The 14,068-nt window shown below is 38.5% G+C and overlaps 1 protein-coding gene across 2 annotated transcripts in view; it reads right to left on the bottom strand.

Annotated features, from left to right (window-relative positions):
* Xpo1 (exportin 1) overlaps positions 1-14,068 on the bottom strand; it is a 42,125-nt gene that overhangs the window by 21,046 nt on the left and 7,011 nt on the right. The window contains exons 2-4 of one of the 2 annotated variants that reach the window (XM_005366473.3): positions 13,176-13,307; positions 5,646-5,747; positions 2,228-2,300 (exon numbers count right to left, since the gene is read on the bottom strand). In XM_005366473.3, the coding sequence (XP_005366530.1) occupies positions 2,228-2,300; positions 5,646-5,747; positions 13,176-13,301 (301 nt within the window). In that variant the 5' untranslated portion in view covers positions 13,302-13,307. Of the gene's footprint in view, positions 1-2,227; positions 2,301-4,477; positions 4,655-5,645; positions 5,748-13,175; positions 13,308-14,068 lie in introns of those variants that run through there. The other variant, XM_026788906.1, reaches the window with a different exon arrangement.

Here is a 14,068-nt window from a genome sequence, read left to right as displayed (position 1 = left end):
TTTGGAGCCTGTCCTGGAACTAGCTCTTGTAGACCAGGCTGGTCTCGAACTCCCAGAGATCCGCCTGCCTCTGCCTCCCAAGTGCTGGGATTAAAAGCTTGCACCCTGACCACCAGGCTGGGTCTTTTGTTTTTGTCTTAACCTTTACTTTCATGCATACAAAACCAACTAAACAAAAAGGTATTGGCCATTGATTGTCGCTGGGGGAGGAGTCATTGTCTTGAACTTCAGGGGTTGAGGCCGTGAGGCTCCAATGACAGCTCCACCCACATTCATTGGCTAGCCCAAGATTAACTCAGTGAGTCACAAACAATGGTGTCAATGTGGAAAAGGGACTTTAAAGGAAGGAGATGATTGCTGAGGGTAGAGGTGGGAGAGAGCACAAGAACTTCTTGGTCTCCTTGGGCAAGTTTCTCAAAACAGCACTTAATGAATTGAGAGAAACCCATTAACCCGAAAAATAATTCAGTCATAACTAGCAAATCACTAACTTAATAATCATTAAGCCCATAAACATACAGCTGTTATTTTTTTGGCCCCAGGCTAAATGATCATAGCAACGCAGAAAATTATTAACACATTTTACATTTTTGTCCCATATTTTGTAATGCCTTTCTCATTATTAAGATGGCTTTTTAGAGGGTGGAGAGACAGAGTAGCAGTTAGAAGTGGACCTAAGTTTGACTCTTAGCACCACATCAACAACAAAGCTCTTTTCTGCCCTATGAGAGCATGTGTTTGCCTAAATGTATACATGTGTCCAAAGTACCTTCAGAGGCCAGAAGAGGGCACTGGATCCCCTGGAACTGGAGTCGGAGTCACCCACCCACAGTCTATACATATTAGAAGAGACCAAACAAGTCCTTGGCAAATGCTCAAAATTGTCGAACCAGTGCTCCAGTCCTATATTATCTTCAAAAATCAATACAAGGTCTTACTTTGTAGCCCTGGCTGGCTTCTAGTTGAGATCTACCTGCTCTGCCTCCCCACTGCTGAGGTTAAAGATATGAACCACCATATTTGGCTTGTTCACATTATACGCATTGTTCTGTAAGTTTCTGATGATAATTTTACCATTAATTTCATAAGTTCCTTACACATTAAATATATACCCCTGCCCGAAAATAAAATTTGTGCATATAAACTTTTAAAAAGTGCCAAACAGTAAACTTAATTACTATTTTAAAATACTAAGAAATATTTCTTTTAAAACTTAAACTTCAGCCAAGTATGATGATTCAGTCCTAACACCTGGCTACACACAGTGAATTCTTGTTCATTTTCGATCCAATTTTAGGGCAAAGACTAGTTCAGTTGGTAGAGTGCTTGTCTACTATGTTTAAAGTCCTGAATTTGGTCAGTATTCACAAAGCTATGGTAGCTCAAGCCTGTATTCCCAGTCCTCAGATGGAGGCAAGAGAACCAAAAATTCAACACCATCCTTACCTACAAAACAACCTGAACTACATACAGAGGACACCATCTAAATAAAAAGGAACAGGGCTAGAAAGATGACTCAAGGCTTAAGAATACCTATTACTTTTACAGAGGACCTGTGCTGTTCCCATCACTGACTTAGTAAGTTTCAGAATCACTAATACCTCCAGCACCAAAACATAAAAAGAAACCTCAGAAATAGCAAGGTAAAAAGCCCTGATTCGATGATTTCCACCCTTAATCCAATCAAGCTGCTAAACATAAAAAATATTTTTGGTTACTCGTCTTATGATCTTAAAACATTCAAATTCAAGCCATGCCCCAAAGTAGCTCAAGTGGTATGTATTAATTTGGTGTGCATGTGAAACTGAGGATGGCCCAGTGACTCCCACTTCCAAATACTAGGCAAACACTCTACTCCAGTTCTTCATCTCAACCTGGTATTTATGTCCATTCATTCTTTCCTTCCCTTCTTTCTGTTTTGACAGGGTCTCTCTACATAGCCCTGGCTGTCCTAGAACTCATTCTGTAGACCAGGTTGATCCTCAAATTTACCAAGTTCCACCTGCCTCTGCCTCCTGAGTGCCGGAACTAAGGGGATTTATCACCCTGCCCAACCGTGTGCATAATCTTTTATTTTCTAATCAAGGTTTGCTCAAAGTGATGGTTGCCTCTTCTAAAATAGCCGACTTCTCTTTTCCTACACAAAAACCCTGCCATGCAACATTAATAAACTCAACTGTAAAAGAGTAAGTATCATGACCCAAAATTGAACTGTTTATTTTCCTACCTTCACACTGGTTCCTTGGAAGAATCTTCCACCTTGTTTTTATCACATTTTCCAGAATTTGTAGTCCATAATACTGAAAATTGGAGAATAGAATTATGTGAGTATCTTGTCATAGGACTAGGACCTTTCAGGGCTCACAAATGGACAGACACACATTTATAGCTAATATTTCAAAAACATTATGCTATCAAGTTTAATTACACATATTAAACAAGGATCTATTCACCCATAAGCTGAAATTTCATGCATTTTCCTCATTTTACTGTTTACTACTCTATGTAACGTCCTGCTGTTTATACATGCTCACACCAGGAAGAAACAAATAAAAAGCCCTTTAGCAGTCAAATGGGCTTATCTGTAGAAGGAAAAATAACAGCCAGATATGAATTCTCAGCATAAGACTGCTCATAGGCTTGCATACATTATTAACACAACCAGGCTCCTAAATTTAGTAACTTGAATGCTGTCAAGCTCCCTATTCTCCTCTAGGAGCTACAAGCTTGCAGCCATACATGAAGTGTTCCCACAGATAACTTTCTACACAAGTGTAAGCGTCTCTGGTGTGTTACTTAAGGAGCAGCAAGACAAACCCACAGGTTCATTTTCAATTCTAGCCCCACCCTTATGCAGTTTCTATTTCTACTAATTTAAAGATAAACTTTTGTGCACAGTCAAAATAAAATACAAATGCATGTTGCAATCTGTGTCTACCTTTCAGGTATCCCTTTATAAACATGGAAGCTGTAACTACATATGTGAAAAAGTTAAATAACAGAGACCACTTTGAATCCATTTCATCCCTTCTGCTGATTATGGACAATAGTCAACATTTGAGAATTTATAATACTCTAGGATTTATTACCTAAATTATTATTGGTCATTATTATTATTACCAATTAGTGTAAATAGGCAGGAGGAAGAAAAGGAACCAAAATGCATTTTATTTCACCTCAAGAATTAGGGATTCTAAGAACTGGCTATTAATACCTGAAAGGTAAACTCATCCAAACAGACATAGCCTCAGATTGCAAGTTTTGGCTGAGAATAAGAGTTCATCTTTAAAATTGTTAGTCATTTACACAATAATAGGAGCATTAGTATTTCAACCAAAGGGATCATATAAATGCTCATTTTAGTCAAAGCACAATATAGACTGTCCCAAACTACATTGTGTTCAAATGTTTTTGCTGTTTTCTCTCATTTTAATATTTTATACCTTACAAAAATAATTCCTCTGTAATCTCTACCCAAACTCTACATTTGCAGAACATTCCTTAAAGTCTTCTAAAATAAGAACAAGGCCAAAACAAATTCTGATGTTAAGAACTTAAATGTCACTACAGTATTTCCCAATCAGCAGTAGTAAAGCTCACTATCCTGGTCATTAGTTGCAGAAAGCGGGTGCTCATATGCATACAAAGACAAAAGTTTCTCTAAGTTAGCATAAAAGCTATTTCCCTGAAGAACCCAAAGAAAAAAAAATCAAGGCAGAACACCATTGTGCTACAAAATGTCCTCTTGCTAATAACCAATTAAAAAGACTCACAAAGCACCAAGGAACTAAACAACATAGTCAGACTTAAAAAAAAAAAGACTTTGAAGATATACTTGACCTAATTTTTATTTCTCAACTGAAAAGGCCCCCTTCCATTACTATCATATTTATCAATTTACTCACCCTTTACTAACATTCTCGTTATGTTGTATTGATTTACTAGCTCCAGTCATTTCTACAATTACAAAAGTAGGATCAGCTTGCTGAACACACAATTCATATTTTAAAACTCCCTAACAAAGAGGTTGAAATAAAAGCATCCCACACACGTGGTCAAAGGAACATACACGGTGTGTCCATCCTACAGTCTAAGCTCTAACCTCTCCTCATTAAAAACAACTCTGTGTATGAAACTTAGAAAGAGAATTCTTGTTCCTTTGGGAAAATAATGTTCTTCATAAATGTGAAGTGACAGCCAGTCCTTAAAAAAAAACAAACTAACAAAAAATTAAACACCTACTTCTACTTTAAATCTCAGAACTTGAGCTATCCAATGCTGAGCTATGAAGATGAGGGACAGATAACAGCAAAGACTACATGAAAAAACAAACGCATGAAATGATCCCTATGGCAGAAATTTCTGAGCCCTTAGAAATACTTATTTTATGCATTGAGTCCCCCTTCCCCTCCCACCACCCATAAAACAAAAACAATTGATGAACAGAATTCAGTTAAAGGGAATCAAAAGGGTAGACCTTGTGGAGGCCTGCCGTCAAAGCCTAGCTGTGTAGTTGCACAGGAAGACACCCCTTTTCTTCCTATTACAAGCAATCAACATAATGGAACATTATGATTAATATCAGGTAGTGTTAACATCTTTAAAGAAAAAAAAATGATTGCATAAAAGCCAAATGTCATAGTGCATAAATTTAGCACCAAATCATTTGTAATTTATGTAAATTGAAGAATTCTTTACCTGTTGCTTTCTTTCTGTTCCTCTAATCATCTCATTTTTCACAAGACAAATTTGAGTTTTTAAAAATACTGTTGATAAATCAACTTAAACATTAGTAATGTCTGTCAGTATAAAAAGCAAAATTTACCAGGCAAGCAAACAGGCAAACACTGTTATGTTACTTAAGGTTAGCACTTTGAGGAAGTTCTGGGCTGTATTTTTGCCTTAAAATTTACCAAGATGTCAAAACTAATTAATATTTTTAAACTGTTAACTAACACATTCTGATTTCATAAACAGATGTGCACACGGCTATTTTCTGTTTTAACACAATGTATATCAAGTAGAAGCCTTTTGTGTATTAAACAGAATGCCATGGTATTTTATTACTTTAAGGCGTTTAAAGAGAAGCGTGAATCATCAAGCATTAAACAGTCAAAACACATTTTGATCAACCCTTCTGTTCAAACTCAAGAAAAAAAAAAACAAGGAAAAAAAGCCCTGAGTTATAACATTTTCAATTGCAAATAAGAACTGAGTGCTGTCTCATTGAAAACACTGGTACCATGGAGTTTTAAGGGTTTTAAGCTGTCCACACTTACTGGGTATTGATGGTGCCTAACCTGTATTATATTGATTACTTGCCCAAAATAATTTGTCAAGTCTCATCTCTGAATAACTTTTAAAACTTATGCTACTAAGACCTATATACATGCTCTAAAAAACTCCCACCCACAAAAGGAAAAAAAAAAAACAAAACACCTTGCATACTAGTCCCAATTACAAAAACTTCATCCATAATTCTTAGGACTATTTGCAAGAATTAATTCTAAGGTCTAGAATAATTTTGAACTTAGCAATATAAAATGATTTGGTAACAAATGCTAATACTAAAAATGAGATACCTTCCTCAAAGTTTATGACTGGAAGAAAAGAATAACAGATTTTTAAAACCACCACTTGCTTACTTTCGTGTTCATGTTCTGCGAAAACTCCAATATTGTGTCGACGCGTGTCCAAGCATCAGGATGTTCCTTTAAATGTGTCAGTACTTCTTGAGCCATTCTTTGCTAAAACATTATACAAAAAGAATTAAGCTACTGTGTTCTTTAGAATTCATTAAAATGTAAAGTACAGAGAAAGGCACAAACTTAACAGCACAGTGATACCTCTACCTTCTGGAAACAGTTGAGAGATGAACTATTCCAGAAGTAAAAGCTCATCAGGCTTTGGGGTACAGGGTGTAATCTCAAGTACTTAGGAGGGTAGGATAAGGTAAGATTCCCTAGTTCTCTATTACCACTCCATTAGTGAGCTCATGCCCTGGAGAGCACTCATTAAGTGAAGGCATTACCACCAAGCCTAATGGCACATATTCATCCCCAGAACCCATATGGTACAGAGGATCAGCTCCTGCAGGCTGTCTTCTGACCTTCAAATTCACAAAGACACAAAAGATAGACACTTTTTTCTTTTTTTAAAAAGTCACAGGCATGCCTCCAAGCTTAACTCTAAGAACACTGAGATACATGGCTTCTGAATTCAGAGACAGCCAAAGCTACAGAGACCTTATAAGGAAAGGGGGAGAGGAGGGATTTTTAGAAAGGTGAGAGAGAGAGGGGGAAGGCTTTAATTTGAAATACATCAGCCTTTTTCACAAATCTGGTTTATTAAACTGAAATTGCATTTAATCAAGGAGGGGTTTGGTAAGAACTATGTGGCAAAACACAAGTTTAAAATAAAACAAGGCCCCAGATTCACTGTCTAATATCACAAAAGGAAAGCAGGAGTGGCAGAGGATCTGTGAGTTCTGAGTCCAACCTGGGCTACCAGAGTTTCAAATAAACAGAATATGTAATGTCTTCTGCAATTTGTCTTTTGCGTTTAATGTGGTTTTAAAGATCTATCCATGTAAACATTACTATGTCTAGTTTCTTTGGTTTAACCATAACCCATTTTCATAATACATTTCACCAAAGTCTGTAGTCTAATGACAACTTAATCTTTTCACATTTTTTGACTTTGTTATTTTGTAGCTAAACTGGATCCTTCCTCCATTTCTACAAATCTATATGCATGAGACAGGCATGGTGGTATTAACCTGTATTCCAGCATTCAAAAGGCAAATAAAGTAAAAATAAATCTACAACAAAAAAGGCTAAAGCAGAAAGACTGCCAGCCTGGACCACCACAGAGGGACAGACTTTGCTTCAAGAAAGGGGAAAAAGAAAGGGAGAGGGTTTATTTTGAAGTAAGCAAACATAACCATTATTTATTATGATCTTACTAATCAATATATACTTTTGGAACCAAGCAAAATGCACACAGCAGTAATCCTAGAAATTGGGGGGTACACATAGTAATCAGAAGAGTGCTTTGGATCCCTGGGCTAGTTGGGAGCCACCATGTATGTGCTGGAAGCTGAACTTGGATCCTCTGGAAAAACAACTAGTGCTCTTAGCCTCATAGAGTGAGTTTCAGGACAGCCAGAGCTGTTAAACTCAGTCTTGAAAAACAAAACAAAAACAGCCAAAACCACCTTTTAGCATCTGGAGAGATGGCTTAGAGGTTGCAGGTTCAGTTGCCACCATCCATATTAGGCAGCTGACAACTGCCTCTAACTCTAGGGACATCTTCTAGCCCGAGGGCATGCGCACACACACCATCCTTTAGAAATATACTCAACAGACATTGTGGTTCTAAAACTCACCCAAAAGCAACTGTGGAATTAGGAAGAACTGAGTTACCTATATCCTACCATGAAGATCTTGGGTTAGAAGTTAGGCAAAATTGAAGGAGTTTTTTGTTGGTAAGGTATTTAAGTGTTTTGTCTATGTGTGCCACAAGCATACTGTGTGCCTGATGGCAGAAGAGAGCAGCAGATCCTCTCTGCCTGCTATAGATGACTGTGAGCTTTCAAACGGGTGCTGGAAATGAACCTGGGTAGTCTAGAAAAACCAACACCTCCACTCCCTTTTTTTTTGTCTTTCGAGGCAGGGTTTCTCTGTAGCTTTGGAGCCTGACCTGGAACTTGCTATGTAGACCAGACTGGCCTCAAACTCACAGAGATGTGCCTGCTTCTGCCTCCTGAGTGCTGGGATTAAAGGCATTAGCCACCACCGCCAGGCCCTTGTTTTTCAAGTCAGGGTCTAGCTGCGTAGCCTATGTTGGCATTGTCCCTGTGGATCCTCTTTCCTCATTCTCCAGAGTACTGAATTACAGGTAGATATACCATGGTGCCCAGCCACTTATGTACATTTCCCATTTAGTTTGTCAAGGGACTTACTAAGAAGGTATACATCTGCCTGTCCTAAGAAAAATTATGAAAAACAAATGAAGCTACAACAATCCTCTTGCTTCTGCCTAAGATTATAGATGACCCCTACCTCACCCGGCGTTGGGTAGTATCTATCTTAATGTTCTCCCTAAGAATAACTGAGTGTGAACTTGTAACAAAACAGTACATATCGTGAATCTTTACCTAGTAAAACTTACTTGGTCCTACTACTGCCAGCTCTTTAGGATGGCCTGAAGTCAAGGTCCACTTGCCTCAGTCTCCTTCCTGAGTCACACTAGCTTCAAGTGAGTCAGGTCATTTGATGTGCAGAGTACTTTCCATATCATAACCTTTGGTTCCAGTCCCCACAGATAACATGTGCTTTGCTACTGGTTATAACCTCACACTTCCAAGTTAACAGCACTATTTTTACCAGTTATCTTCTTTATTTTGCCCTATTTCCCATTTTTCTTTTCTTTTATTTTTTTGGTTTTTCGAGACAGGGTTTCACTGTGGTTTTGGAGCCTGTTCTGGAACTAGCTCTGTAGACCAGGCTGGTCTCGAACTCACAGAGATCCGCCTGCCTCTGCCTCCCGAGTGCTGGGATTAAAGGCGTGCGCCACCACCGCTCAGCCCCATTTTTCTTTTAATAGATTTCTATTACCCTAATATCTCAAAAGGGTTTAAACAAAACAGTAACAAAAAGAGGGAAGGTAAAAGCAAATTTCTAGTAAAAGCAAAAGCATTTCTACTCCTTAGCAATAGAAGAGTTCAAAATAACCAACAGAACACAACATTGGAAAACACACCCACTCTTCACTCTTTTCCTTTGGGCTAACTGGCTAAAAATAGAAAAATACCTAATATTTTAGTACTTTTAAAATTATGTGTATATGGGGGGTTGCATTTAGTGCAGTAACCAGTGAATACCAGAAAGGGGGCACGGGATTCCCTCAGGGATCTGCCGAAAGTGGGCGCTCTGAACCACTCAGTCTCTGGAGAATAGCACATATTCTTGGCTGCTAGGCCAACACTTTAGTCTCCAACCATTACAATTTAAGAATCTTACCAAAATCCCCATGCAGGCAAAAGTTCTGTCTATAAATTATTTCATGCTACAAAAAAAAAATTGTAGGTTCTGACCATTTATTTTGAAAAATATATTTTGTGTTGCTGGGCACAATGGCATCTACCTTAAATGCCAGCATGCACAAGCAGAGGCACATTGATTCGAGTTTATGGTCTACAAAGCAAGTTGCAGGCTAGCCAGAGCTATATAAACTGTCAGAAAAAAAGAGAAAAAGAGAAACAGACATGTAACTTTCTAGGCCTGTCCCTAGTGACCTACTTCTGTCCTCTGAGGGAGGACAACCTCACAAAGATAGCTAATTGCATTGTGCACAGCACTGACAAGGGTCTGAATGGTACATTAGTATCAGCAGCCTATCAAAGGTAAGTCATTTAAACAATGCTTATTACAAGCTAGGATCCATATCCCAAAGTGCATAAATTTTATTTTACATTACTTAACCACCTATTACAAGAATGAAGAAAGCAAATGATCACATCAAACCATGCTTAAATCCTTTCCCTGAGAATACACGCCAAAATGCATCTTTCCTTTTCCATTTCTACAACACTGGGGTTTGAACCAAAAGTCTCATGTCACTGAATTAATATTTTCAGATTTTTCTAAACTATGAGACAGATCCCACTAAGTTACACAGGCATCCTCAGCGTTCAGAGCTGAGATTATAGAGGTCTATACACCACTAAGTGACTTAAATAATACCTTTCTTTTTAACCAGCATGTCTGAAACAGATCCTTTATAGACTTTATTTTATCACTAACCTTCCAAAATCTTGTAATATAGGCAACATTTTGTACATGGAGTTTAAGGATACAACTAGGGAATCTATGAAGAAATTAATTAACAAAGCAGAGCATGATAAACGACATTTGCATGCAATCTCACTACTGTAGGTGGAGGCAGAAGATCATGAATTCAAGAGCAACTTAAAGCAATCTTCCAAGTTTGCCTCCTAAAAACAATAAAATATTGGAGATAATGCTCAGTTGGTGGAATGTTTATTGCAGAAGCCCTGGGTTCAGTCCCAGCACTGCATAAACCTGGCATGGTGTCACGTCACTGTAACCCTAACATTCTGGAGGTGGAAGCAGAAGAACCAGAAGTTCGAGGTCACCCAGAGCTGCATTTGTAGTCTATTCTCACATTTTCCTATGGTATAAGATCCCATTATTTAAAAAAAAAAAAAAAAAAAACAACAGTTAAGTCATGTAATAGATAAAATTTTCTACACTTGACTTGTCAGCTTATTACTGGAAATAAAGTCCTTTACTTAGAAAAGCTAGCCTATTGATCTCATAAACAAAAAAGCTTATGCTGGGACTAGTGGTGATTCAAGCCTTTAATTCCAGAGAGGCAGAAACAGGTGGATGAGTTCAAGGGCAGTCTGGTCTACAAATTGAGTTTCAGGATAGTCAGAGCTGTTAAAAAAGATAAACCCTGTCTAAAAAACCAACCAACCAACCAAACAAACAAAAAAAATGATGACAATTTCTGTTGCGGTTAAGTTATCATGTGATTCAGTCTAGCCTTCAACTCTGATGCCCCTGTTCCTACCTTTTCTTTCTTTTTCAAAACAGGGTCACTCTGTTGCCCCGGCCATCCTGGAACTCACTCTCTCTGTGGACCACGTTAGCCTTGAACTCAGAGATCTACCCGACTCTGTCTCCAGTTCAGGATTAAAGGTGTGTGTCACCACAGTCCAGCTGCTTCTACTTTTCTGAATCTTTTAAATCTCAGTACTTAGAAGGATTAGGCCAGTCTGGGCTACAGAAGTTCAAACCAGCAAAACACCCACAGCAAAAATTTCATCTCAAAACATAAGGGGCAGGGGCATAGCACTGCAGAGATGGTTCACAGTTAAAAGCACTGTTGCTACTCCTAGCACCTACCAACACGGGAGCTAACAATCCTTTGTAACTTGTCTTAGGGACACACATGGTTCATACATGTACATAGGCATGTACAAAAGCATTCCTACATGTAAAATAAATCTCTTTTTTTTAAAAAAAAAAGCCCATGGCAAATTTTAATCTTTGCTCATATGTTTTTAAGTCCTAAAATTTTTTAGATTTTTAAGTTTTATTTTATGTGTATGAGTGTTTTGCCTACATGTATAAATAAGCACCACTCTCATGCCTTGTGCCCTCAGAGGTCAGAAGGAGGCATCAGATCCCCTAGAGCTAGAGTTCAAGGTTGTTAATGAATTACCATGTAGGTCCTCTTCAAGAGCAACACGCTCTTTCTCCTAACTGCTGAGACAACTCTCCAGCCCTCCCTTAAGCTCTCTTTATATAAAGTTTATAAACTGTATGATAGTACCCAAGGTCAGACAAAAATATCTTTTTTTTTTTTTTTTTGGTTTTTCGAGACAGGGTTTCTCTGTGGCTTTGGAGCCTGTCCTGGAACTAGCTCTGTAGACCAGGCTGGTCTCGAACTCACAGAGATCCGCCTGCCTCTGCCTCCCGAGTGCTGGGATTAAAGGCGTGCGCCACCACCGCCCGGCTAGACAAAAATATCTTAACAAGCCAGACTTGCCGAATACCTTGGGAGTCCCAGGACAGCTAGGGATACACAGTGAGACCCTGTCTCAACCCCCCAACTCTCCACCCTCATTAAAAAAAAAAAACAAAAACAAAAACACACACACACACACACACACACACACACACACACACACATACACACACACACAAAACACAATTAACTTCCAGCATAAATTGTCCAAGAAATCAAACGTTTGGAAACAATATTTGCCCTGTTAGATGTGGTCGTTACAAGACTGTGGGATCAAAAGCATGTTTGAGATAGTTTCCAAACCTGGCACGCACAAGACACCGTCTTTAATTCTAATCCTCCTGTCTCCCTAGTGCCAAGATTTAAACACACACACACATCCAATAACAAAAAACACTCCAAAGCCACAGAGAAACCCTGTCTCGAAAAACCAAAACAAACAAACAAACAAACAAAAGACCACCCAACAACAAAAATAAAAAACCATGTTCCACCATGGCCAACTTTTATTATAAAAGGATTTTTTCTTTTCTTCTTTTTTTTTTTTGCTAATTTCAGAACATTTAAATCAGAAGAAAATTAACTTTCCAAAGTGGGTTCTCTCCTTTTACCAGGCAGGCCCCAGGGACTAATTCAGGTTGTTTATACATCAGCAGGCCAACTGCATAGAACTTTACTCAAAATTCTTCTGTTCAAACCCAAGATCCTCCTGCCTCTGCCTCACAAGTGATAGGACCACAGAACAAGCACCTATATTATAATTAAGTCTTAAATCATCAAAATATAGCTTACTGTGAGATAATTAACTTCACTAACAGGACTTCTTTTACAACAACACAAATTAAATGAACTAAAATTCATATTGCATGGAACTCACTATGCAGTGAGGTCATCTCAAACTCAAGAGATCTTCCTGCCTGTCTGAGTGCAGGAATTAAAGGAGTGCACCACATCTGGCTCTTAATCGAATTTCACATAAGTATCTGAAACACCTGCAATTTCAATGTTTAAAAAACTGGTAGTAGATAACAGCCTGCCTAGTGGCCAAATCTGTCCAATCTGAATCTCACCACCAGAATCCATAGGACAGAACCAAGTAGTTCCCCGACTTCCACATCTGTAATCGGGTAGCTCACAACTGCCTTTAACTCCAGTTCCAGGATACCTGGTTTTTAAGGGCACCCCTACACCCACTTAAACACAATAAATAATACCAGCACTCCGAAGACAGAGGCAGGTAGATCTCTTAAAGTTCAAGGCCAGACCTGTCTCAGAAATCCTAGGGAAAAAACAACAAAAGCTGGGATGGGTGGCAAATACCTTTAACCCTTTAGCCCTCACGCCTACATATAAGCAGATCTCTGCTGAGTTTGGGCCAGCCTGCTCTACAGTTAAGACTGTCCCAAAAGAAAAAAAATATAGAAAAAAAAAAAAAAAGACAAGTCTATTCCTAAGTCTCCTTCTTGACCAGTCTAATAATATTTTTTCCAGACTGATTCTCATTAGTAAATAACTCCAAATTTATAAATTATAGAATACATTTTATATTAAGGAGAAAAACTCAACTACTTTGTTACATTTTAATAACTTCATAAAGTTTTAATCATCTACATTACCTGGGCTCCTTCTCCATGGTATAAACAATTCACCACATTGTCTAAGAGGTTGATATCCAGTTTTTGGCTGAAATCAAGCAGCTGACGAGCTGCATGGTCTGCTAACATTGTCATAATTGCTGGCATAGATTACTGGAAGAAAAAAAAAGTGAAGTTACTTAAGTTTGGACATCAGCTAACACACGATCTATCCGAGTAATTTTACTTCAGCACTATTCACACAAACACTTAGAATAAAGACATTTTAACCTAATTATTATGAAATTAGTAAAACAAAATTATTAACAAGCTATTCTATAACTGCATTAATAAGCCCATTGAACTTTCCTAGTTACATTTCCCACTTACATTTATAAAATTATACCAATCTAATTTTCAGGTGAACCCATCATAATTCCAGAATCCTTTTTGGGGGTAAGGGTGTGAGTATGGAGGGCAGAGAGGGATTCACCATCTAAGACACCAGTCTCCCAAGTGCTGGGACTACAGGAGTGTGTGACCATGACCAGGTTATCTATGGGTTCCTGATTGTCTGACTTTTCTAGTTTTTGTTTTGTGGTCAGAGAGAGAGAAAGAAGGCTGCCCTAGAACTCGCCTGCCATTGTCTCCCAGAGTGCTGGGAACTAAAGGTGTGCACCATCACTTCCCAACCTTGAACTTCTACTACCACCCCCCTCTCCAGTTCTTGTTTTACAGAGTGCTAGGGAAGGCATGCTACGCAAGCACTCTACCTTTATGCCCAGCCCTCTTAAAAGTTATTTCAATTTTTTTTTCCTTTTTTCTTTTTTTGGTTTTTGGAGACAGGGTTTCTCTGTGGTTTTGGAGCCTATCCTGGAACTAGCTCTTGTAGACCAGGCTGGTCTCGAACTCACAGAGATCCGCCTGCCTCTGCC

The sequence above is a fragment of the Microtus ochrogaster genome, unplaced genomic scaffold, assembly GCF_000317375.1.
Source record: "Microtus ochrogaster isolate Prairie Vole_2 unplaced genomic scaffold, MicOch1.0 UNK9, whole genome shotgun sequence".
NCBI classification, from domain to species: Eukaryota; Metazoa; Chordata; class Mammalia; order Rodentia; family Cricetidae; genus Microtus; species Microtus ochrogaster.
Note: the sequence above shows the minus strand (reverse complement) of the source record. Positions and strands in the feature narration are given on the sequence as shown.